The 26,028-nt window shown below is 43.7% G+C and overlaps 1 protein-coding gene across 1 annotated transcript in view; it reads left to right on the forward strand.

Moving 5' to 3' along the window:
• Nucleotides 1-729: 729 nt before the first annotated feature.
• camk2g2 (calcium/calmodulin-dependent protein kinase (CaM kinase) II gamma 2) overlaps nt 730-26,028 on the forward strand; it is a 115,487-nt gene continuing 90,188 nt past the window's right edge. Inside the window, exons 1-2 of the mRNA XM_046358689.1 lie at nt 730-1,086; nt 3,593-3,687. Coding sequence (XP_046214645.1) covers nt 1,022-1,086; nt 3,593-3,687 — 160 coding nt within the window. The 5' untranslated portion in view covers nt 730-1,021. The remainder of the gene's footprint in view (nt 1,087-3,592; nt 3,688-26,028) is intronic.

The raw sequence follows: 26,028 nt of genomic DNA on the forward strand, positions 1-26,028 counted from the left end.
CCCCCAACGCCATTATATGCGTGCTTTTGCAAGATGTGTTTGATTGTGATCAAATCCATTTCAATGCAGGGCATGTCAGTGTTACTCCTGATAAATCCATTTCAACCTACAACATCAACAAAAATCAATCAACAAGGCCTAGTCACTTCATACTATGATTTTCCAGAGAAATATCTTAATAGTAGGCACAGGCCTATCTTTACAGTATATTTACAGTTCAAATGCATATACTGACAAATATGGGAAATCTGCAACACTTACTTAGATTGCAATTTAATGTGATCACTCATTTTGGGCTGCCATATCTTTTCACTTTACCTCTTGCCTTCCCCTGTAGGATAATGCCGTCCATTTGAGATGATCTGGGGTCAGTTTAACTTTATAATACCTAAAGCATTTATGCAAAGGAAGCTGATCCTAGATCAGTAGCGCTCGAGACCGGGGATCTCGCGTTGCTAGCCTTTTTCCCTCTACCACAGCCATCACCACCAGGGCTACTACCAAAGATGGTGGATAAATGAAGACAGTTCACTCAAGCCGTTTACCATTGAACAGTATTGTCAGTTCTCTGTTCCCAAAGACACCAAGCGCGACAGCAGCTGGCTGTTCTGTGTAGTGTAGTTGAAGGTAATTTAACCAGAAAAAATGAGGGAGTGGGTTGTCTCGCTTCCTCTTCCGTCTCTGCTACTATCGCTCTCCTCCGCCTTCTCCCCTGGTTAATGCTAATTTAGATCCTTGGGACGTCCCTTCCCTAAGCCCTGAACCCTAACCCTGACTTTACCCCATACCCTTACCCTCATCTTAACCATAACCCTTACCTAACTCTAAACTTAACCTTAACCCCTACCTTAACCGTTTTAAATTTAAACTTAAATTGGGTGACGTCAGAGTTCAGAGTCCTCACAAGGATCCCGTTTAGACATCTTAGTTTTTTAGTATCTCCCTTTGAGTTTACGAGATCTCCCCCCGAATCCTGAGCGAGGCAGTCACCGAAACGAGAGGCGATACCCTCCTGCACAACATGGCTACAATTGTAACCTCGACCAGATTTACAGACGAATATCAGCTGTACGAGGAGCTCGGAAAGTAAGCTACATTAACACTATATAGGTCTATTTGACCTTTTCCTGTACTGCTTTGTAGACTATCATTGTGCATGTCTAGTCCACTGTTGACAAGACAGGTTGTCAAAAACAGGGAAGGCACCCCCCGGGTCGTTAATTAAGCCAGTTTTATAGTCCAACAACATTTTATTATAATATATCTTGAGATAGTACCGAATGGCATGCATGCGATTTGTACCGAATTTACAGTGGCTGCGTGTTATAGATATGTAGCGGATTATATATATATAGTGTTGATTTATTTGAAGGAAGGACTTTCTCGTATAAATCATTTTAAAGACCCCGAACCCTCTCCTCGTATCTATTTATTATAATTTCACTTTTCAGTATTATTTTGTAATTGGTAGTGAGACACGCAGGAAGGAATGCTGCTCCACTTGTGTAACGATATACAGCTATAACTATGTCATCCACATCGAAAATGTATCCACTGTGTTTCATTCTGTGCATTGTAACAAATAATTGCTACACACAAACCACCAAGTAGACAAATACTGGGTAACCCGTCTGCGTTATTTTTTGCAGTTAGCAGTGGCAATGGTGTACTTCCAACCACCTATAAACATTTTTTCCGGTTTCAAGTATGCATGATGACATCATAATACAGACAGACCTATGATAGACTTACTACACAATTCAGATAGCCTACAGTAGACTTTTCGTTATTTTCTAATGCTTTGGTTTATTTAAGCAATAAGGCACGAGGGGTTGTGGTATATGGCCAATATACCACGGCTAATGTATATTCTCTGCCTTTCGCTACATGCACTATAACATCTGCTAAACACGTGTATGTGACCAATACAATTTAATTTGGTTTGATTTGATTTGCGATCGTAAACTGGTTACCAACGTAATTAGAGCAGTAAAAATACATGTTTTGTCATACCCGCGGTATCTGATATACCACAGTTGTCAGTCAGCATTCAGGGCTCGAACCACCCAGTTTATAATCTCAGATAGCTCACGTTTCTTTGCACAGTAGTTCATGTGTAGGCTTATGTCTCAGCCCTCCACATTACAATTTGCTCTGAGCTGACTTTCACGCACAAGGAGCGAGTGAGGGCTCCCGAGTGGCGCAGCGGTCTAAGGCACTGCATCTCAGTGTTTGAGGTGTCACTACAGACCCTGGTTTGATTCCAGGCTGTATCACAACTGGCCGTGATTGGAAGTCCCATAGGGCGGCACAAAATTGGCCAGCATCATCCGGGTTAGGGTTTGGCCGGAGTAGGCCGTCACTGTAAATAAGAATGTGTCATAATAAACCGGAAATGTGTTACCTCTGGTTCGTTCAGCCCTTCCTAGGGGGGAAATGTGTTACCTCTGGTTCGTTCAGCCTTTCCTAGGGGGGAAATGTGTTACCTCTGGTCCGTTCAGCCCTTCCTAGGGGGGAAATGTGTTACCTCTGGTTCGTTCAGCCCTTCCTAGGGGGGAAATGTGTTACCTCTGGTTCGTTCAGCCCTTCCTAGGGGGGAAATGTGTTACCTCTGGTTCGTTCAGACCTTCCTAGGGGGGAAATGTGTTACCTCTGGTTCGTTCAGCCCTTCCTAGGGGGGAAATGTGTTACCTCTGGTTCGTTCAGCCCTTCATAGGGGGGAAATGTGTTACCTCTGGTTCGTTCAGCCCTTCCTAGGGGGAAATGTGTTACCTCTGGTTCGTTCAGCCCTTCCTAGGGGGGAAATGTGTTACCTCTGGTTCGTTCAGACCTTCCTAGGGGGGAAATGTGTTACCTCTGGTTCGTTCAGACCTTCCTAAGGGGGAAATGTGTTACCTCTGGTTCGTTCAGCCCTTCCTAGGGGGGAAATTAATTGGGTTTTGTGATAAACAATTAAAATAAAGTCTGAGGTTAACACAGGCTTAGGAGGTCTTATACATTTTGTACTATGAGATATTATTAGTCACTTAACATGACTGTTTTGATTACATAATTGCTTCAAAATTCACAAAAAGTGACAGCTGATTAAGATTATATCAGAACAAAACGTATAAAGTCTCCTAAACCTGTGTTTACCACAGACCTTATTTTCAGTGTTTATCCCCCAAAAAACATTAGTTTCTCCACAGGCTTTGGCCAATGAGCCATGACGGAGTGAGTGCCTACAAAAATACGCCATTACTATTGCTCTCTATCACATGACACATCATTTTATTATCACATGCCAAACAACAGTTATCACCATGCACTGCTTTGTATTGCCTTTTTGCACCTGTGTACCACAGTGATGGGCTATTTAGCTCTACTGTCGATTAGTTGTAAACCTATTCATGTTGCAACGTTTCTCATTTGAAACATGTAGGGGAGAGTGGGGTCAATTGTAACACTAATTTGACCTTCTACCCTTTTCTTTATTACTCAGAGATGGAGTGAACTGGACACAGTACTGATTTTGGTGGGTTGTATTTTGTTTGCGGTAGTGAGAGACTTGAGCTCATGTAGCTGTTTTGTTCATTCATTTGTCTCACTACAGGGGCGCCTTCTCCGTTGTCCGGCGATGCGTTAAAAAGTCCAACGGCCAGGAATTTGCTGCTAAAATTATCAACACGAAAAAACTCTCAGCAAGAGGTAAGACAAAGGGGGAAATATTACACCACTTACTATGTTGAGTGCATTGATGCCTGTGGCATTGTTTTGACTAATCAGATATAGTCCAATAGGAGATCGACACTGGAGGTAGTTTTCTCATTGTTAGTTTATTCAATTACCCATGTGCACATGAAAGCTCTTGATCCATTAAATATCTAGTTCAAGCAACATAATACAATTGCATTTTAGGTTAACATTACATACACCCACTTGTCAAAGGGTGTGTGCCAAGTTGCATAGTGTCGGCAAGTGCAGCATATTTTTGGGAGCTCCTTGTTCACTGAGAGAAACAGAAGCATTCATCTCATGACGTTCCTGTCCAGCGGGACATATTGTTGCTGTGCCTGCCTACCCCGCGACACAGTAGCTCAGCCATTGTGTCTGTGTGTGGTGCATTTGTTTATGCTCTACTCCTGCCCTCAGAAACCAAGTGTGTATGTGAATGTAGACTGCCAGAGGCCTTTTAGAAGCATCTGGAGCACCTTTGTGTTGTGTAGTCATAGCCGAAGTCACAATTCTACTCTTTGCTGCTCACGTTTTTCTTCACAGAAATCTGGACCATACATAAATTAATAAGTGACCTTTAAGAGGCTTCACCTCTTATCACAAAACGATTTAGTCAAGGAACGGGATAATGGAATCCATAATTAAGGGTTGACTTAATTCTAATGTCCTTATGCAATTTTGGTGAATTTCAGTTCACGTTTACGCCTCTCACAATGTCTCCCCCCTTCCACCTTGTGAGATCTCCTGATCATGGGGATCATGTCTCCTGAGACATGGGGTCCAGGCAGAAAAACACGTCCTCTTGGCCGGAGGAGACTGTCTGAGACATCTGCTCTAATCAAGCCTTGGCCAGGAGGACTGCATGGAGATACTCAGACGTGGCCAATCTGTCACTGCTACAGCAGCAGAGACAAAAAGCTATGGATCTATTTCGGGACACTACTAATACTTGTGCGCTTGGGTATCGAGTGGGCCCATCTCTTGTTTGCTCCTGACATTGTGATGGAGATGTTAATTTGATTTCTTTGGGCCGTTCTGTCTATGTCACTGCGCACATTAGTGCATAAATTGCAATGACTAAGGGTACTGAAAATCCAAATAACTACGCCATGCTTGTTAGACTGTAATTACACTGCAATTCCATGTTTGCGTCATCAATTTTTCGGGGGCATTGTTGTCGAAGCCCTTGCTTGCGTCAAGCCCGGCTGCCAGTAAATGACTCCAAGAAGAAATCTTCCTGGAGCACAGTCTTACTGTAGCTGTGCTGACTGGGTATTGACCTATTAAACAAAGCAGTCTTCAACTAAAAGTCTTAATAGTATCTCAACAGTGGCCACACTGTTGCAGATAATGGCCTCCCTGCCATGACTTGAGAGGGCTTTAGCTATGGCGATGGAGAGGGAGTGGAGGTTGTTTGATTATTATGAGAATTACAGAGGCCAGGTCTGGGTGTGAGATTGTGCTGTCCTCTGGGGATGCCAGCTGAATTACAATAGGCCCCACTTTCCCCTCTGCAACGGTCTCAACGGATAGGCCAGTAAACAAATAATTTCTTTAAAATTGCCTTTAAAAAAACAACTGGTAATTAGATCTTCTGTGTTTCAGCTGCGTCTGGCAGAGATCCCGTCAAGTAACCTGGCAACTGGGTTCTTGAAACTGTTCATCACGTTGAATAGCACGGAATGAGAGGAACGCTCCAGTCCTATTGAGCTGAATAAAGGAGAAGAGAGGAGGGCCAAGTTAAGCCAGATCCCCTTGCCGCGCTTATCTCCCTACAGCTCCTCATGCCCACTGCACTATTCTTATGTCTCTGCGTGCAGTTTGAAGGAAGTTTAAGGAAGTTTTGCGATCCATTGTTAACTAGCATTCATGCAAATACTGGAAGCCTATGGGATCAGCTAGCTGATAGCGCTAACTCTAGCTGATCCCAGATTCTTCCAGTCCTCCCGCTAACACTAGTTAGCAATGGCTTGTGATACTACCGTCAACCTCCCTCAAACTGCACGCAGAGACATAAAAATAGTATCCATGAGTTCATCTGACACTGGGAAAGTAGATCAATTGTCACAATATCCCTTTAATCAGAGCTGAAGGCCCTGGACATGCCAATGTGTTTTACAGAAACAGAAGCTGTAGTAATTTCCCTCAGATCTACCATCCATCTAGACATGGGGCAGAGCCTCCACTGCCAGCAACGCTTTATTTATGTATAAGATTAACTAGGGAGAAAGACGGAACAATCTAGAGAAGACAAACAAGCTTAGGCTGCTGCTACTAGCTGACTGTGTGTGTGTGTGTGTGTGACTGTGTGTGTGTGTGTGTGTGTGTGTGTGTGTGTGTGTGTGTGTGTGTGTGTGTGTGTGTGTGTGTGTGTGTGTGTGTGTGTGTGTGTGTGTGTGTGTGTGTGTGTGTGTGTGTGTGTGTGTGTGTGTGTGTGTGTGTGTGTGTGTGTGTGTGTGTGTGTGTGTGTGCTGCTTACTCCATGCATCTACTGTAGGTTGGACTGCGAGGAAGCAACAGTATACCTCTCCCTCAGCTGTCCTCTTCCAGGCTATTTGATTGCGACAGTCTACCAGAGCTGCTGTCAAATGTCAATACTTCAACTCTTAATCCAAACCATGTGAAATGCGGCCCAGCCGATGAGTGTTTTAAGTGTCAGCTGAGGTGCTGGATGTCAACCCTCTCACACACAACCCTTTATACAACATTTTAAAAATATTTTAGTACATATTGGTTGGTTTAATACACAGTGCACCCTTTGCATAATGCACTATTTCAGGCCATAAACTCTCATGTCTGTAAGATTATGTCATTGTATGTTTCTGAGGCTGAGCTGCCCAGGCCAGTAGGACTGGGCATATATTGAATGTGGTCTGTCATATTAAGGCTTTTGACAGTCAGTAACATCTCATCCACACACACACACACACACACACACACACACACACACACACACACACACACACACACACACACACGCACACGCACACACACACACACACACACACACACACACACACACACACACACACACACACACACACACACACTTGGTGTCATAAAAAATTCAGTTTGTCCTATTAAAAATTCACCAGGGCAGTACTGCCACGTTTATCAGGCCTCCGCCAATCGACCTCCAGCAAGCAGCGCAGAGGAAGCCTTCCAATGCCCTGATAACACGCCTGCCTGGGCCACGATACGGCAGTTGATCTGGGAGAGGAGGACACTGAGGGAGAGGAAGAGAGAGATCGAGAGAGAGAGATGGGGAGGAGGGAAAGAGAGACAGGGAGAGAGAGAGAGCGAAAGAGACACTGTGAATTTTTTATGACACCAAGCCCTGTGTGTGTGTGTTTAAGAGAGAGTATGTGGGTGCAGGGTTTGGATCAGGGTAGGTGTGGGATGAAATATCATAACATAACCATAATACCCCCTCATACAGCCCATTCCCCTTCTTATTTTGTGGGGCATAAACACAGGCCAATTAGTGGGGAGCAAGAGTGGGTTTTCACTGGATGGCAGCAGTGGGGGGAGGTGTGGGTGTGTGCATGGGTGTGTGCGTGTGGATGTGTGTGGGTGTGTGTGGGTGTGTGTGTATGTGTGTGTCACTAACCACTTATGTGTGGATGTGTATTTCTGGGGCTTCTCTCACACCTGAATGGCAAAGGCCTTTTCCCAGTCTTTGTCCTGTTTTCTCTCTCAGTCTGTCCTTAATAGACCTTCCTCTCCCAGGCATCTTGTGTGCTGGGTGATTATTGTGATTCAAGAGATATCATTAGGTGTATGCATAAGGAAAGTCCCTATTTGCACATATTTAGCATTGTTAGGACATGGTTCTGTGGAACTACTGTACGATACCAGTATCGTTATACTCAGAGGTATCATGGCAAGGGAACAAAACATGAAGCAGATTCAATTTCCTGAGGAAAACAGTCCTAATGTTGGAAACAAACAGCCTTATGTTGTCACCCAGAATCACATGTTTATTTTCCAAGCTATATAACTCAATATTTTACATACTGTAGGTTTTTGAAAGGACCAAAAGTGTATTGTGCAAAGCTGTCATCAAGGCAAAGGGTGGCTACTTTGAAGAATCTCAAATTTTAAATATATTTTGATTTGTTTAACACTTTTTTGGTTACTACATGATTCCATATGTGTTATTTCATAGTTTTGATGTCTTCACTAGTATTCTACAATGTAGAAAATAGTAAAAATTAAGAAAAACCCTTGAATGAGTAGGTGTTTCCAAACATTTGACTGATAGTGTACATGGGCTCCGATATGATACAGGAACAATATTTTTAGTTTGAAACGATTCGGTGCGTTTTGATTAGTGGAACGAATCAATGCGATTTGGTTCGATATGATTCAATGCACTAACAATTATTGCATGAACACATTCATTTTCATTTCTAAATGAATATCTGATATAGATGGAGCTGTCTGAGGTGACTTTTCTGAGCTGAGTGGCCCTGGTGTGTGTGTGTGTGTGTGTGTGTGTGTGTGTGTGTGTGTGTGTGTGTGTGTGTGTGTGTGTGTGTGTGTGTGTGTGTGTGTGTGTGTGTGTGTGTGTGTGTGTGTGTGTGTGTGTGTGTGTGTGTGTTGTCTGAACGAATGAATAATATCTCCTTACTCGGTCGGGCTTTGACCACAGGTAACATATAAACACAAATACGACATGGAGAATGCATAGAATTGCAGGAAATTTGCTTAAAAACAGCAAAACAAATAGCTTTAAAACTGCAACATTTTCTCTCCGCCAACAAGAGGGATGTGAACAGTTCCGGGTCGCATGGTTTGCAAAGTGGGGGGTTGTTACTATGCCGATAAATTACATTATCCATCCGGACATTTGCCACCTAGGAAATTTGTATGACTGGACCTTCTGAAATAGTACTTGATGTAATTTCACCCACAAATATTTTGCGCTAGGAGTATGTTAATATTTATCTTTTGAAATTAGATATGACATACAGTACATAGCCAGTCTTGGAACTCCCTCTCCCGGATCCGGGAGAATTGTCATCAACTGACACTAATTAGCATAACGCAACAGACAAAAAATATTACTAGAAAATATTCATATTCATGAAATCACAAGTGAAATATATTGAAACACAGCTTAGCCTTTTGGTAATCACCCTGTCATCTCAGATTTTGAAATGATGCTTTACAACCAAAGCAAGACAAGCATTTGTGTAAGTTTATCGATAGCCTAGCATAGCATTATGCCTAGCTAGCAGCAGGCAGCTTGGTCACGAAAATCAGAAAAACAATCCAATTAAATCGTTTACCTTTGATGAGCTTCGGATGTTTTCACTCACGAGACTCCCAGTTAGACAGCAAATGTTCATTTTGTCCCATAAAGATTATTTTTATAGCCGAAACACCTCCGTTTGTACTTCACGTTTGGTTGAGAAATCCACCGGAAACTGCGGTCACGACAACGCCGAAAAATATTCCAAATTATATCCATAATATCGACAGAAACATGGCAAACGTTTTTTATAATCAATCCTCAAGGTATTTTTCAAATAACTATTCGATAATATATCAACCGGGACAGGTGGCTTCTTAGTAGGAAAGAGAGAAACAATGGCCGCATTTGTCTTTTACGCACAAAACACTCAGCGCCTCCAGCTGACCACTGACGCAATTTTGTCGTTCAGGCTCATTTTTCAAAAATAAAAGCCTGAAACGATGTATTGTGACACTGGACACATTAGGGAAGCCATAGAAAAAGGAATCTGGTTGATATCTCATTCACTGCTCAATAGGGATACATAGGAACGCAGAGCTTTCTAAATAAGAGTCCCTTCCTGATTGGATTTTTCTCAGGCTTTCGCCTGCAATATCAGTTCTGTTATACTCACAGACAATATTTTTACAGTTTTGGAATCTTTAGAGTGTTTTCTATTCTAAGCTGTCATATTCTAGCATCATGTCCTGACAAAATAGCCTGTTTACTTTGGGAACGTTATTTTTCCAAAAATGAAAATAGTGCCCCCTAGTTTCAAGAGGTTATTAATATAACACCGTTTTGGAATCCACCCCCGTGTCAAAAGCAAATGGTTTGACCGTTTGGAACTTTATGAAGGAGAACTGTTCTCTTCTCCCGGCTCGCAAAGATTATTGCAGTCCTAAGTGAAATTACACCTTTACCCAGTTCATGTAAAAATGACCAAATGCTGTTTAAAGCAGAACTACCAAAATTATTTTGTACAGTGAACCTGGTAATCAAAAGCCCCATTCAGCAGTTAGAGGTGCAATCAGCAAGATGTGAGTTGTGTCCACTCCGGTAGCCTACACAGCCCCACCGGTAAAACACAATTCTCTACAGCACAGTTGGTAACAATGACCCAGGAAATTACATTGGTTGTCCCTCAATTAATAAAGCCTATGATTTAATATTGCGAAAGCCATTTTACAAACATCTGAATGCTGAAGGTGCTGCGCAGATGAAGCCTACGATTATTAGAGCAGGGTTAGGGTACGCCTAGCTCTCGTGGACGCGAGCAGCAGCGTCTCGTGCTCTGTGAGCATAGTTGTTATCGGACTTGACTAGATCAATGTCATACCCAGTCACATGCATACACGTCTGATAGGAGGAAGGAGAGGACGCATCACTTCAGTCACAACAGATAAGAGGTATTTTCGGAATAAGGCAGAAAATATTATATGAGTAAAATGCGTGAGAGAAGCAGAGATTCGTAATTTTTGAATGGGTTTCTTACCGATGCACGCTTCATTTGGATCGGTTCAAGCTCCAACAGACTGATGCACTCGCATTTTAAACATTTGAACCAGGGACCGATGCATATCGATGAATCATTTCATCCCTACAGATAATGCTATTAAAAGACTGATGTTGTCCTTCAAAATGGGCCCCCCCAAAAAATAACAATACTAATTACTTATATAAAGATAGCTTGGGATCAAATTTGTAGCTTGCTTGTGACTGAATAAATTTTGATCATTTTGGGGGACAGTGTCCCTCTGTTCCTCAGCATCTTTTTCAGCACAGCCAGTACTTTTCTGACTCACACAGTGACCTCACAAATGAAGTGCTCATTTGTTCTGTGGTGGGGATCGCTACTAGTGACATTCCATTAGACGACATTACATTACACTCTATTATATTAGACTGGATCTGATTAATTACTTCTGCTGGAATCCTCATATAGGCTCTCTATGGTCAACTGTGTGTTTAGTGTTTTCTGTATTTGAGTCATACTGGAGTCCTGATTTGTGGCTACTAAGCCTCAGGTTTTTATTGCTTTTCTCCACTTGTCATTCCTCTGCTGCTGCTGCAATATGGAATCTATCTCAGCACAGAGACTGAATGCCTGAAGTTGGTATTTTTTTCTCCCTTTAAAAAACTGAAATGGTGTGTCTCTCTCTCTCTCTCCGCCCACCCGCTTGGCTGAAACCCCAACCCCCAGAGATTAAGGAACAGAGATGTGTGTGTGGGTGTGTGTGTGTAATCCAAGGAGAATGAAAACTCCTCACGCCCAGAACTGAGAAGTGTCAAGTCATGATTACTCATAGTTAGGGGTAGGTGGCTGGACATGGGGATGTACAGGCACTGTTCAGTCCAATTTACCCTGGATTCAGGCAGAATGAGGAAGCACCACGCACTGCAGAACTGTGTCCTTATTCCTGGCTTCAGTAGGAAGAATTGCTGGGTTTGTGTTTGCTACTTTCTTTTTGCTTCCTCTGAGGGGGGTGGTCCATGACTACCCTGAAGAATCAAGGCCCTTTCTGAATCGTTGCTCTGGATGTGGAGGTGTTTGTGTGCGCGTGCGTACCCTGCTCTCTCTCTCTCTCTCTCTCTCTCTCTCTCTCTCTCTCTCTCTCTCTCTCTCTCTCTCTCTCTCTCTCTCTCTCTCTCTCTCTCTCTCTCTCTCTCTCTCTCTGTGTGTGTGTGGTTGGAAAGGGTTTCTGTGTCAAGTGTGTGTAGTATAGTATTAGGTACCTGCGTTTCATAGTAACCCTGCCAGACCAGGCCATGGCTGTGGATCTCCGAGCCTCTGAGGCACGTAATAGGATAATCCCAGCCTGATCACAGAGACACGTCGTGACACCCTCAATCAACCTGTCGCCTGGCAATGATCAACCCTACTACCACTACTGTTACTGTCTACTTGACCTAGTCTGGCCTGTATTGATCTAGAACACCAGACATTATACAGAAATCACAAAATATAAACATGCTAAAGTATGATTTACTATACTATACCATACTACACTAAAGTACACTAGGGCTGGGCGATATAATCTTTGGATTTGTGTGTATTGTTTTGTATCGTTAGGTATTACGGCACTGTTGGAGCTAGGAACATAAGCATTTCGCTACACCCGCGATAACATCTGCTAAATATGTGTACGAGACCAATAAAATGTTATTTGGCCAAAACAACATATACCAATATTTTTCTCCTTTTTGACAGTATGGCATTTTATTTATGTATGATATTTTATGTTCCGTAATAAAACAGGTTCTAAATATGTTTATGATCAGTACTTGAATCTCAACAAATGAATTTGAAGTGGTTTTAATGGCCTTTTTCCAATTCTGATGGTTTTATACTATAACAACTATGACAACATAACTGACAGCGAAATAGTCCAATTTGTAGAACTTTTCATTCAATTTAGTGCTGTATCATAATATCGTTATAGACGGTATAGTGAATATCCTTACCTGTATGTGGATCCATACCGGTATACTGGTATTCACGATATATCGCCCAGCCCTCTAGTACACTACACTTTTATATACTATACACAGTCCACACTTAGTTACCCAAGATAAGTACTATAACTGTGGAGTGTTTCTGGGTTTCTTTTTTTACATTCAGGGGCCTAATGACTAAACGGTTGTATAAAGTGGTTTCATTGGCTGCTGCTCTGTTTGGAATGCTCAGTTTATATGGCCATTTAACAGAACAGAGCAGAGGACCATGTTTACTGGCCGGTAGTCTGCTGTGACCTGGGCTAACACTACAACTACTCCCAATGGACAGGATTACACTGGCGAATATTGTGTGCTGCTGCTGGACAATCTGCTGGTTTATTGTAGCCTTTTTCAGTCTGTCTGTGCCACCAACAAGAGTCACTAAATAGTTGAGTGAGGGATGCTTTCGTTGGGCACAATTGTTTCTCTGTGTGAGAGATAAGGCAGGGCCCTATTGGGTAATGTGGGGGTGTAATCCTCAACTCCAGTTTATAATCGTTCTCTAAATGTTTGTCTATTCTCTCTCTTTATAAGTCTGTCTTTATCCGCTTGAGACTGTATAACATGCAAATACATGTTATACATGCACGCACGCACGCACGCACGCACGCACGCACGCACGCACGCACGCACGCACGCACGCACGCACGCACGCACGCACGCACGCACGCACGCACACACACACACACACACACACACACACACACACACACACACACACACACACACACACACACACACACACACACACACACACACACACACACACACACACACACACACACACACACACACACACACACCCTTCTCTGGTGCTCCTCTGAGTAAATATTGATGGACCTTTTGTCATAATTATCTATGTGTATGCTGTCGCTCTTGTCCCTCACTGACAGCTGCAGTATTTCTTAAGAGGATGTCTGCCCCTCGTGAGCACAAGATAAATGTAGGCACTTTAGTGTCTTGGCCAGTGGCCCTAGATGCCCCAGTGGCCCTAGATGCCCCACAAAGCATGCAGAGCCCTGCTCCATGGCCCAGTGTTGGAATGGCCTTGTCCTTCGTTAGAACCTAAAAGCATTGTTAAATCTCAGAGCTGTTATTTACCGACTGCCTCAAACCACTCGTAAAACAGCTAAGTGCATCGTTAGATTCGTTTTTTTCCCCTACCGCGTCCCTTTATACACAGAATATCTCTGATAAACATAGCATCAAGGTGTTTATCTGTCTCTATATGACCGCTGATAACTTCACAAGGAAGTTGACTACAAATACAAAGTTACTAATGAATGCAATGGTTATTAACAAGCAAAGGATATAAATGAACACTGAGATGACTGCATTAAAATATAAATAGCCTATCTAGAGTATAGGCTACATAAGCTTCTATATTTCTATATTTCAATGATATTGATTATTCGGTTATTATTGGCTAATGTCAAATTTTTGCCTGAAAATATTAAATAAATAAATAAATAAATATAGTTATGTGTAGCCTAACGTGCGCAACGATGTGCTAAATCTCCATTTTGTGCATTTTTATAGACCCTTTTCCAGTACATGAAACATTGACGTAATGCACAGACTCTTGGCGGTGGTTAGAAAGCCATCAACATAGCGTTTTTATAACTTCTAAACAAAATAACTTTTTGGAGTTCTCGTACGCTTGCAATGATGTTTTGAATCTTGCTTGAACGGTCGCTAAGATTGTATTGGGGATGCAGCAGTTGTTAGCTAGAAGGCTAACGCTCATTGATATAGGCTGTAGCAAACGCTAGCCAAAGATTCATTTTACTGGTTGAAGTTTTAAGTGTTAAAAAAAAAGTACAATTCAGTTGATTTGCACTGACACTGACATTATATGATGCAGGACATTCATATGAGCCTTCAAATCCAATTATAATAGTGTGAAATGCGCTCATAAGCAACATGTAAATAGAGGCTTTTTTTGCTGGCGTTCTACAAGAACTCCCCCTTGTTCATGTCACCAAATTGCGCTCATTGCCCTCACGCGGTAATGTCTGTAAACACAGAAAAGGGTCTATAGGGTAAGCGTTAGAATAAGCCACCTCAATATTTGCAGCCAAAGGTGATAATATCTCTCTATAAGCTGATCCGTCGTCAGTATCGTGGAATAATTCTAATGTTATGGAGAAAGCTGACCCGGGAGCAGCGCTGCCTTTCGTTCGATCCCAATCAGTATTGACACACGCCTCAACGACCCACTTAACAAACGTTCTCTCTGTGTGTGGTTTTGGGAAGCTCATGTTACATCTTCGGGCCATTGTAGGAAAGATACATGGTCAAAACACTCGTAAGCCTAAGTTCCATCGCTGTCAGGGAACTGGGCCCTGTTCTGTTTATGGTAGCCAGGGAATCAACTGTGTAGTCATCAACTCAGTCACTGACGGTTAGCCAACGCAGCTTAGACCACCTCAGACAAGAGTCAAACAGAGACCAAACCCTTCATTTAAAAGCGGTTGGTTAGATGGTGGTGTATAGGAGGTTATTTGCAGTCGGGGGGGTAATGTATGGTGATTAGGTTGATCGTGACCATGAGCTAATCATGTTATATTTGCACAAACCTGGATAGTACACGTGTGCCTTAACACGACACCATAATCATGTGTGTGGCATGTCAACCCTGGAGGTATTGCAACAGTGCACTGTCTCTGTGAACAAAATACTTGTTCAACTTGTCTCTCTACAATGCTTCTCTGTTGCGTGAGAAGTCACAACCCTCGTTTTGGCAACAACTATTTAGTCAGTTTGAAGAGCGGTTTAATTAAGCGGCCTTTATGCTGACCCTAGTCCACCTCTGCCAGTTCACCCTTGACCTCAAACTGGAAGCTCCTAACTGACTGAACGAGGCTGGGGAATACCATTTGTCTAACCCAGCAGCCTATTTATTCTGTGCTGTGTAGGATGTTTGTGTACATCCCTATCTGTGCTCGTGGCCTCATTCAGCCACACTAATTGTGCACACCCTGTTGACAAGGTTGCGTCTCACTTGGTTGCCCGTGATGTGAGTGGCGCTGCATACATACATCTAGTGAATGTAGCATTACGGTCTCTGAGGGGAGGTTGAAAGGGAGAGGAGGTGAGGTGAGGAGCATACACTTTACCATGTGATCCTCCACTACAGCTGGAGCTCTCGATCTCTCTGGTAGCAATATATGCCAACCATGCACACACTCACACACACAATGCACACGTATGCCAACACAGGTGCCAAACACCGCCTGTATTCATATCCGTATCCATGTTTCTATAAATAATGTGTGACATTAAATAAGAGTTAAATAAGAATTTGTTCTTAACTGACTTGCCTAGTTAAATAAAGGTTCAATAAAAAAGAATTGGAATCAACATTTCAAAATGGTTTGAAACCATTTTTTTGTGTAGTTCCACATGTGTACTTAGAGGAATATATGCAAATTGGCCCATAACTCCAACAATACAACCAAATAAGCCTAGGACTATTCATCCTTTAAGCAGGGCTCATACAGACATTGGCTAGTCAAATTGAAGGACTTTCAGAGACTTTTTCAAGAACTTCATTGTAATTTTCAATGTCATACAATTTTATAATTTATATAATTGTAGATATAGGGTCTAACATAGAACCCTCCTACCCAAAAAGCATGCAAAAAGTGTAAAAAAAAAAGTATGCCATTACCCCTTTAAGAATGATACATAATACAGAATAATGTTGACTTGCTTAGCTAAATAGATTGGATACATGCATGCCGATTTTTCTGTAGGCTATGAGGCCGACGCAAGCACACATAATAAAGCCAGGAAAAGCGCTAGCATTAATCTCACCATTTAAATCTCACCATCGGTGGTTTTTATAACGAGAAAGCAACCCAAAAAATGGTTCCTTTTGGAATGGAAGGATTTGTAGCCAGCATTAGATGTTGTTGTCTTCATAATAATCACACATGGTTTTACTGCAACAGAGTAGCACAACACCCTCAATTGAGGTGATGGGAAACAAACGAAAGTGGCCACATCTCTCACAAAAATGGATCAAAAAATAAATCCCAGATAATTATAAGGGAGCAGGAGAACTTATACAGTAAATTGGCTACAATAATAACAAAGACTTTTCAAGCACCAAATTGAGGAAATGTCTGATATTCAAGGCCTATTCCAGCACTTGAATTTCTGAGCTCCAAATTCAAAGTTCAAGTAGGCTACTTCAAACCCCTTCTATTGTTTAAAATTGTAAGTGTAACATTGTCACACCTTAGACCTTAGACATCCTGTTTATGTCTCTATTTTGGTTTGGTCAGGGTGTGATTTGGGGTGGGTATTCTATGTTCTATTATTTGTATTCCTATGTTTTGGCCGGGTAGGGTTCTCAATCAGGGACAGCTGTCTATCGAACCATACTTAGGTATCCCTTTTTTCCACCTGTCTTTGTGGGAAGTTGACTTTTGTTTATGGCACATAGCCTGTAGCTTTGCGGTTGTGTTCTCGTTTGTTGTTTTGTTGGCGTCATTTTTTATAATAAAAGAAAAAGCACACTCACCACGCTGCGCCTTGGTCCAGTTCTGCCAACGGCCGTGACAAACATGAAACAAATGTATTTGTCGTGTTATTTCATTACCAGATCATATGGTGAAGAAGCCCACTAGGCGATGTAATTTGTTGTCATTATATCCAGAATAATTCATAGGAACAATTGCGCGCTGTAGGCTCTGTCCCATCTGAGACACAAAAACATATGAAAACAATGAACTCATGCCTTGATGCTTTCTCTGTTAAATCTAACGAGACCCTGCTGTAAGTATAGCAGACGACAACAGATGATCATCCTCAGTTCTCTAGGGATATTAGATCCAACCTGGATCCAGGCACAGCTGTCTTCACCGGCGTAACCAATGAGACACCAAAATATTCTGGACATTCCTCACAAACACCTTTTTTTCCCCAGCACTTGGGCTGTTTTTGTACGGCATGCTCTCTCACGGTAGCTCGTCGTCACTTGATTGTCATTCAGAAAAGTCCTTCCTGGATCAGATGATGATGTGTGAAAATATCTCACCGTAATTTAACAGCTCGACACCAAATGCTCGTCCAACAAGTATCATGCATAATTATTGAAGAACCAGGTTAATGACCGTTTCGATTGAGGTTTTAGGTGTCATGGGAAGGTGACTCTTTTCTGTTTGAAGCATTCGATTTTGCAATCACATACATTTGCAATCACATAGTTGTTTGCCCATGAAAACTGGTTTCACCCTTTAACATAAGGAGACCTGATATGTTGCGTAGTTACACTGCATTTCTGAGCTCTGTGTACAGAAACGGTCTGACAGCTCGATCCAGGATTCTTACAGGGTTCATGTTCAATGTCTGATTTAACTGATGAATGCCTAATATATTATAAAACGGCAACTTACATTGCCATAAATGCAAGGACAGAAAAGTCGTATTTTATGTCACACGATTTTGGACATCCGTCAAGACACCAAACATGATGGGTAAACATTTGATTGAATATATCTATGTTCCCCCTTATATCTTAATGTAATTGGCATTGTTTTTGTTTTTTACAGATTATTATCAATGAGTAATCAACAGCTGTAACAAGTTGTCCAGTGTAGGAAATCCTCACTGGTGCCCTAGCTAATAGAAAGACCCACATACAGTACCAGTCAACAGTTTGGACACACATACTCATTCAAGGGTTTCTCGCTATTTAAAAAAAAAAAAATCTACATTATAGAATAAGTTGGCTGGATGTCATTTGGGTGGTGGACCATTCTTGACACACACAGGAAACTGTTGAGCGTGAAAAACCAAGCAGCATTGCCATTCTTGACAAAAAACGGTGCTCCTGGCACCTACTACCGTATCCCCGTTCAAAGGCAGTTAAATATCTTGTCTTGCCAATTCACCCTCTGAATGGCACAAAAACACAATCCATGTCTCAATTGTCTCGAGGCTTAAAAATCCTCCGTTAACCAGTCTCCTCCCCATCTACACTGATTGAAGTGGACTTAGCAAGTGAAATCAATACAGGATCATAGCTTTCACCTGGATTCACCTGGTCAGTCTATGTCATGGAATGAGCAGGTGTTCATAATGTTTTGTATACTCAGTGTACATAATATACACATACATACATGAAGCTTGATTTGTTTCTGACCAGTTTTCAACAATATAGTGATTTCCGAGAAGTGGAGAGGATTTCAGCAGTCTGGCTGCTGGGCTGTGAGGGTGGAGGTGCGACAGGGCTGGCATGGGTGGGCTTTGGTGTGGGCGGTGGTTGGGGGTGAAGGAGCCAGGGCTGTGAGGGATAATGTTGTCATGTATTTAAATAGCTTGTGTGCGAGTGTGCATGTGTGCATGTGTGTGTGTATGCAAATACCAGCATTGTGTGTTTGCATGTGTGATTGTAAATGTTAGTGGAAGAAGCCGCAGGGGAAGGATGGATGATTCATAATTCATGCAGGTTAGGGAGTGGAAATGACAGAAAAGGCAAAGGACAAGTCTGCAGCAGGTGGTAGTGATGCAGAGAGTAGGGAGAGGAGGGATGAGGAGGAAGGGAGGGAGGGAGGGAGGGAGGGAGGGAGGGAGGGAGGGAGGGAGGGAGGGAGGGAGGGAGGGAGGGAGGGAGGGGGAGGGAGGGGAGGGAGGGAGGGAGGGAGGGAGGGGGAGGGAGGGGAGGGAAAGAGCAGAGTGCTTTCCCTGTGCCGCAGTGTGATGGTGGTGTCTGGAGGGTTGCTATGGTCTTGCTGTTGTCTTCACTACCGAAGCACACTGCTCTGTCGCCAGGGTGTGTTGTTGCATGCTAATGTGTGTGTGTGTGTTTGCGTTTGCGTTTGCCAGGGTCAGTGCTATCCGGAATCCTTGGGACGTCCCTACCCTAAACCCTAGCCTTAACCCCTACCCTTATCCTTATCCTAACCATAACCAATACCTAATCCAACATTAACCCTTACCTTAACCATTTTAAATGTCAACTTCAATAGGGTAGAGATGTACCAAGAATCCCAGATAGCATGGACCCATGTGCGAGTGTGTGAATTTGAGAGAGGCAGAAAGAGACAAGTGACAAAACAGTGTTACTAGCCCGGTTCAGTGTTATCGTGTTACTAGCCCGGTTCAGTGTTATCGTGTTACTAGCCCGGTTCAGTGTTATCGTGTTACTAGCCCGGTTCAGTGTTATCGTGTTACTAGCCCGGTTCAGTGTTATCGTGTTACTAGCCCGGTTCAGTGTTATCGTGTTACTAGCCCGGTTCAGTGTTATTGTGTTACTAGCCCGGTTCGCTTGGTTGACAGTGTATCACAAGGCAAGGCTATGGTTGTTTACATCAGCTGGTGTACACCGCTGTATCATCCCATCCCAATATTGACATAACCATGGCTAGGTATTGAGAAACAACTTAGTCAGTAGTAAATCATGTTCATTTGTAATATCAGCATGGTGCTATGGCGCAGTGCCCTGTCTGTGTAGATCTTCTATTTGTACAAACACACATGGCACATCTGTCAAACAACATGCTGCTTCTCTATGTGGAAGCCATGCTTAGCTAAATGCATATCAGCCACCCGTTTCTTACAGCTTGACAGTGTGTGAGGTTGGGTGTTCTCACACGCCAGCCACTCTGGACCAGTGGGATTGGGATTTGTCCGGCCGGTCGGTGGACGCGCTGACCTTTTCAGAGGAGTGTGTGTTTATGTGTGTGTGCATTCCAGGCACATTTTGCACTGACTTAGTCAATGAGTTCAAATGATAGAAGAGGAAGTGAGAGATTCACAGTGAGTTAGAAAAGGGAAAGAAGAGAGGAAAGAAGGAATGAGAGGGCGACGAAGTACACTAGAGAGAGGGAATGATCTGGCAGGCAGAAAAAGGGGGTCAGGTGAACGTTACCATGGCAGGCGAGAGGATTGAATGTCATAATAGAGGAGAGACAAGGCACACGTAGAGGGAGAGACAGAGATGAAGACTGAGGGCTAGAGGTAAAGAGAGGTGCATGGCGTCGGTCTTAGCCCCGAGGCTCTTTGTCAGCAGTATAAGATTTAAATAGTGGATTATCTCTCTTCTCACCACTCCTCCTGTGGGATAGCAGGGAGGGGGGGGGGTCTGGAGTTGTTCCTGGGAGATGAATAGATCACACACACACTTGCTACTGTATAAGGGGAACAGAGAGACTGCCACTGCTGGGTGATGTAGGTGCAGTCATTGTAAGACAGTGTGTCGTTTGTCTTCTCTTTGTATTAATACTTGAATCATGTACTCTGTAGGAGGCCATATATAAAGCAAGTGATGACTTATAAGAATTTTACTGGAGACCTTTTGTGATTTTAGGCTCTGCTTCCTTCCTTCCTTCCTCCCTTCCTTATCTCTTTCTCTACCTCTCCTTCTCTCTCTCCATCTCTGTCTCTGTGCGTGGCCTTTTGTCTTGCTAATTCAGTCTGCTCAGACAGCTGGTGAGTGGAGTGGAGGGCCCGAGGCTGAAGGGATGAAGGGTTGAGAGGAGCAGACCCAGGTGGCCCTGAGAGGAGAGATGGAGGTAGAGAGAGATGAGGAGACCAGCGTCTGATCCAGTGGAGGGCTTGCGGTGGAGCACACCCGCAATAACATCTGCTAAATATGTGTGTGTGACCAATAAAATGTCATTTGATTTGATTTGGAGTGCTGGAACTGTCAGTCTGGAGTGGGACAGGGTGTTCTTGGCTGGTGTAGGCGGTGGTCTTATTGGAAAAATGGAATGGAAGTGGTGTCAATCTGAGCTTGGATTTCATTTGGCTGGAAGAATGGTGTGTACTGGTACTAAGGTGGCCTTCTGCAGTCTCTCCTGCTCTCCCTCTCCCTGTGTCTATTTAATCATCTTCATCTGTGTGATGTGAGGTGTCACAAGTCATTAGCTTTGCCTGCTCTGATACCTTCCAGACCTCACCACTGTTTGGCCACAAATAAACTCTCTTCTCCAGGCTCTACTGCTAGTTTGATGGTTGTAGCCATCATTAACAATCACCCATATTAAAAAACTTGTTTCATTTCAAACTTCACATTCTTTAGTATAGGCTACTTATTATGAAGAATATCAGCCAAATGTCTGTGATAAGTGACCGGTATGGTCGGTGTCGATAATTTTCGGTTCATCGTCCCGGCTCTAATACAACCAGCCAATCAGAGCATTTTATCCTCTGTGCCCAGTGCTCACAACCATCTGATGGTGTCTCGTGTTGTTAGACACAGATGTGACAGGATGCACACACACACACACACACACACACACACACACACACACACACACACACACACACACACACACACACACACACACACACACACACACACACACACACACACACACACACACACACACACACACACACACACACACACACACACACACACACACATACTTCTGTCAAATGTCTTACGTCGTCTACTGATTGAGAGAGAGTCAAGTCTGTCTATTGACGCAGTCAATGTCACCTTATAGCGTGATAGCACCTTGACTGCTCCACTTACTCACTGAGAGTCTGGGCTGAATCATCACTCATGCTGCACAGAAGTTAACACACTTGAATAATGCAACACGGCATGTGGAAATGTTGAAATGGTTAATTACTGTTCGCAAAACAATGTCAATTACAGGCTAGAGCACTTTACAATGCAAGAAGATTCACTACCCTAGTACCTAGCGGCCTTTACCTTTAGCACAGACACCAACCGCTTTTAGCCTGGATAATACTTGCCAGTCTGCATAGCGCGTTATCAACCCTGAGCATACCGGACTCCACTACAACACCTGATTCCTACCACAAGACCCGAACCATTACTCCTGATCATCGCAGCTAGCTAGCTGCTACCGAGTGGCCCAGCCCCGAAGCTATCTTTGAGCCAGGCCCATCTCCCGGCCTACTCAGTGGACTTTTCACTAACATGACTATAATCCACTACACCACCGGATTCTTGCCGTAAACTCTGGACATAGGATCATTGCATAGGATCATCGCTGCTAGCTAGCTGCGTGGTTAACGTTTTTGAACGCCTTGTCTCCTGCTTGCTAGCATAGGAACGACTACCTAGCGGCTTCCCTGTTTCATCTATTGCTGTTCACAGGATCCTATGATCACTTGGCTACATAGCTGATGCCTGCTGGACTGTTCATTAATCACGGTACTACATTTGGTTTATTTTGTTTATCTGTCGGCCCCAGCCTCGAACTCAGGCCATGTGTGTAGTTAACTGACCCTCTCTGCCCATTCATCGCCATTTTACCTGTTGTTGTTGTCTTAGCTGATTAGCTGTTGTTGTCTTACCCGTTGTTGTCTTAGCTAGCTCTCCCAGTCAACACCCGTGATTGCTTTATGCCTCGCTTTATGTCTCTCTCTAATGTCAATATGCCTTGTATACTGTTGTTTAGGATAGTTATCATTGTTTTAGTGTACTGTGGAGCCCCTAGTCCCACTCAACATGCCTCAGATACCTCTTTTGTCCTATCACCCACGTATGCGGTAACCTCACCCATCATAACTAGTGCTTCAAGAGATGCAACCTCTCTTATCATCACTCAATGCCTAGGTTTATACCTCCACTGCACCCACACCCTACCATATGCTTGTCTGTACATTATGCCATGAATCTATCCTACCACGGCCAGAAATATGCTCCTTTTATTCTCTGTCCCCAACACACTAGAACGACCAGTTTTGATGGCCTTTAGCCTTATCCTCATCCTACTCCTTCTCTGTTCCTCGGGTGATGTAGAGGTTAACCCAGGCCCTGTGTGTCCCCAGGCGCTCTCATTTGTTGACTTCTGTAACTGTAAAACCTTGGTTTCATGCATGTTAACATCAGAAGCCTCCTCCCTAAGTTTGTTTTACTCACTGCTTTAGCACACTCAGCAAACCCTGATGTCCTTGCCGTGTCTGAATCCTGGTTTAGGAAGGCCACCAAAAATTCAGAGATCTCAATTCCCAACTACAACATTTTCCGTCAAGATAGAACTGCCAAAGGGGGAGGAGTTGCAGTCTACTGCAGAGATAGACTGCAAAGTTCTGTCATACTTTCCAGGTCTATGCCCAAACAGTTTGAGCTTCTAATTTAAAAAAATTATCTCTCCAGAAATAAGTCTCTCACTGTTGCCGCCTGTTATAGACCCCCCTCAGCTCCCAGCTGTGCCCTGGACACTATATGTGAATTGATTGTCCCCCATCTATCTTCAGAGTTCATTCTGGTAGGTGACCTAAACTGGGATATGCTTAACACCCCGGCAGTCCTACAATCTAAGCTAGATGCCCTCAATCTTACACAAATTATCAAGGAGCACACCAGGTACAACCCTAAATACATAAACATGGGCACCCTCATATTATACTGACCAACTTACCCTCCAAATACACCTCTGCTGTTTTCAATCAGGATCTCAGCGATCACTGCCTCATTTCCTGCATCCGCTATGGGTCCGCGGTCAAACGACCTCCCCTCATCACTGTCAAACGCTCCCTAAAACACTTCTGCGAGCAGGCCTTTCTAATCGACCTGGCCCAGGTATCCTGGAAGGATATTGACCTCATCCCGTAGGTCGAGGATGCCCGGTAGTTCTTTAAAAGTAATTTCCTCAACATCTTAAATATGCATGCCCCTTTAAAAAAATGTAGAACTAAGAACAGATATAGCCCTTGGTTCACTCCAGACCTGACTGCCCTCGACCACATCCTGTGACGGACTGCACTAGCATCGAATAGTCCCCGCGATATGCAACTTTTCAGGGAAGTCTGGAACCAATGCACGCAGTCAGTTAGGAAAGCAAAGGCTAGCTTTTTGAAACAGAAATTTGCATCCTGTAGCTCTAACTCCCAAAAGTTTTGGAACACTGTAAAGTCCATGGAGAATAAGAGCACCTCCTCCCAGCTGCCCACTGCACTGAGGCTAGGAAACACTGTCACTACCGATAAATCCACGATAATCGAGAATTTCAATAAGCATTTCTCTACGGCAGTGTGATGTTACGAGTCTTAGAGAGAGCGCACACAAGAGATTGCTTCTTCTATGCAAATGTTGTTGATCAGTACAGTCAAATAAGTCCCAAGTGGAAGGGAAACAGATAGTTTGTCATCTGTAGCTCCATAAAATCAGCCCAAACCAGCTCAGTAACTCAATTAATGCACACACTCCTATTAAATGTTCACCTGTATTGTGAATAGGCCCATGATTTACCCAGTTTATCAATGGACTAGAGATTTACTATTCAAATAAATAATTACCGTTATGTTATGTAGGTATATTATTGATTGTATCATTTGTATAATTGATTCATTAATGGAAAAAAAAGCTAACCTTTGTAATGATATTGAACTCAAAAGATCTGTCTGAATCAAGTGCCATTCTGTGACTGGCTAATATAATACGCCTTCTTTTTCTGCCGTGGTATCGTTTTTGTTATGCTGGTGAATGAGGACCCAAAAGCGACTTGGCGAAAACAGAGTCTTTATTCCAGTAAAGGAAATATGCAATACTCCTAGACAAATCGGAGCGGTAAACAAAGCATGAAAAACAATTCCACTCGTAATGACGAGGACAGACTGGAGACTCGACCATAAACTGTAGGTTGCCTCGGGAAGGCACTGACCGTAGCAGACTCAGACACCTGCTCACCACGCAGCATCTGAGGGAAACACGACACGACAGGGCGAGACAAAGACACAGCACGGTGAACAATATACAAGGATCCGACAGGACAGAAACGGAAGACAAGGGGAGAAATAGGGACTCTAATCAGAGGGCAAGATAGGGAACAGGTGTGGAAAGACTAAATGAGTGATTAGGGGAATAGGAACAGCTGGGAGCGGGAACGGAACGATAGAGAGAAGAGAGAGAGGGAGGGAGAGAGAAAAAAGGGAACGAACCTAATAAGACCAGCAGGGGGAAAACGAACAGAAGGGAAAGCATAATGACAAGACAATATAAGACAAAACATGACAGTACCCCCCCACTCACCGAGCGCCTCCTGGCGCACTCGAGGAGGAATCCTGGCGGCAACGGAGGAAATCATCAATCAGCGAACGGTCCAGCACGTCCCGAGACGGGACCCAACTCCTCTCCTCAGGACCGTAACCCTCCCAATCCACTAAGTATTGGTGAGCCCGTCCCCGAGAACGCATGTCCATGATCTTACGTACCTTGTAAATAGGTGCGCTCTCGACAAGGACGGGAGGGGGGGGGGACGAACGGGGGTGCGAAGAAAGGGCTTGACACAGGAGACATGGAAGACAGGATGGACGCGACGAAGATGTCGCGGAAGAAGCAGTCGCACAGCGACAGGATTGATGACCTGGGAGACACGGAACGGACCAATGAACCGCGGAGTCAACTTACGAGAAGCTGTCGTAAGAGGAAGGTTGCGAGTGGAAAGCCACACTCTCTGGCCGCAACAATACCTAGGACTCTTAATCCTACGTTTATTGGCGGCTCTCACAGTCTGTGCCCTGTAACGGCAAAGTGCAGACCTCACCCTCCTCCAGGTGCGCTCACAACGTTGGACAAACGCTTGAGCGGAGGGAACGCTGGACTCGGCAAGCTGGGATGAGAACAGAGGAGGCTGGTAACC

Source organism: Oncorhynchus gorbuscha, linkage group LG08 (genome assembly GCF_021184085.1).
Source record: "Oncorhynchus gorbuscha isolate QuinsamMale2020 ecotype Even-year linkage group LG08, OgorEven_v1.0, whole genome shotgun sequence".
Classification (NCBI taxonomy): domain Eukaryota; kingdom Metazoa; phylum Chordata; class Actinopteri; order Salmoniformes; family Salmonidae; genus Oncorhynchus; species Oncorhynchus gorbuscha.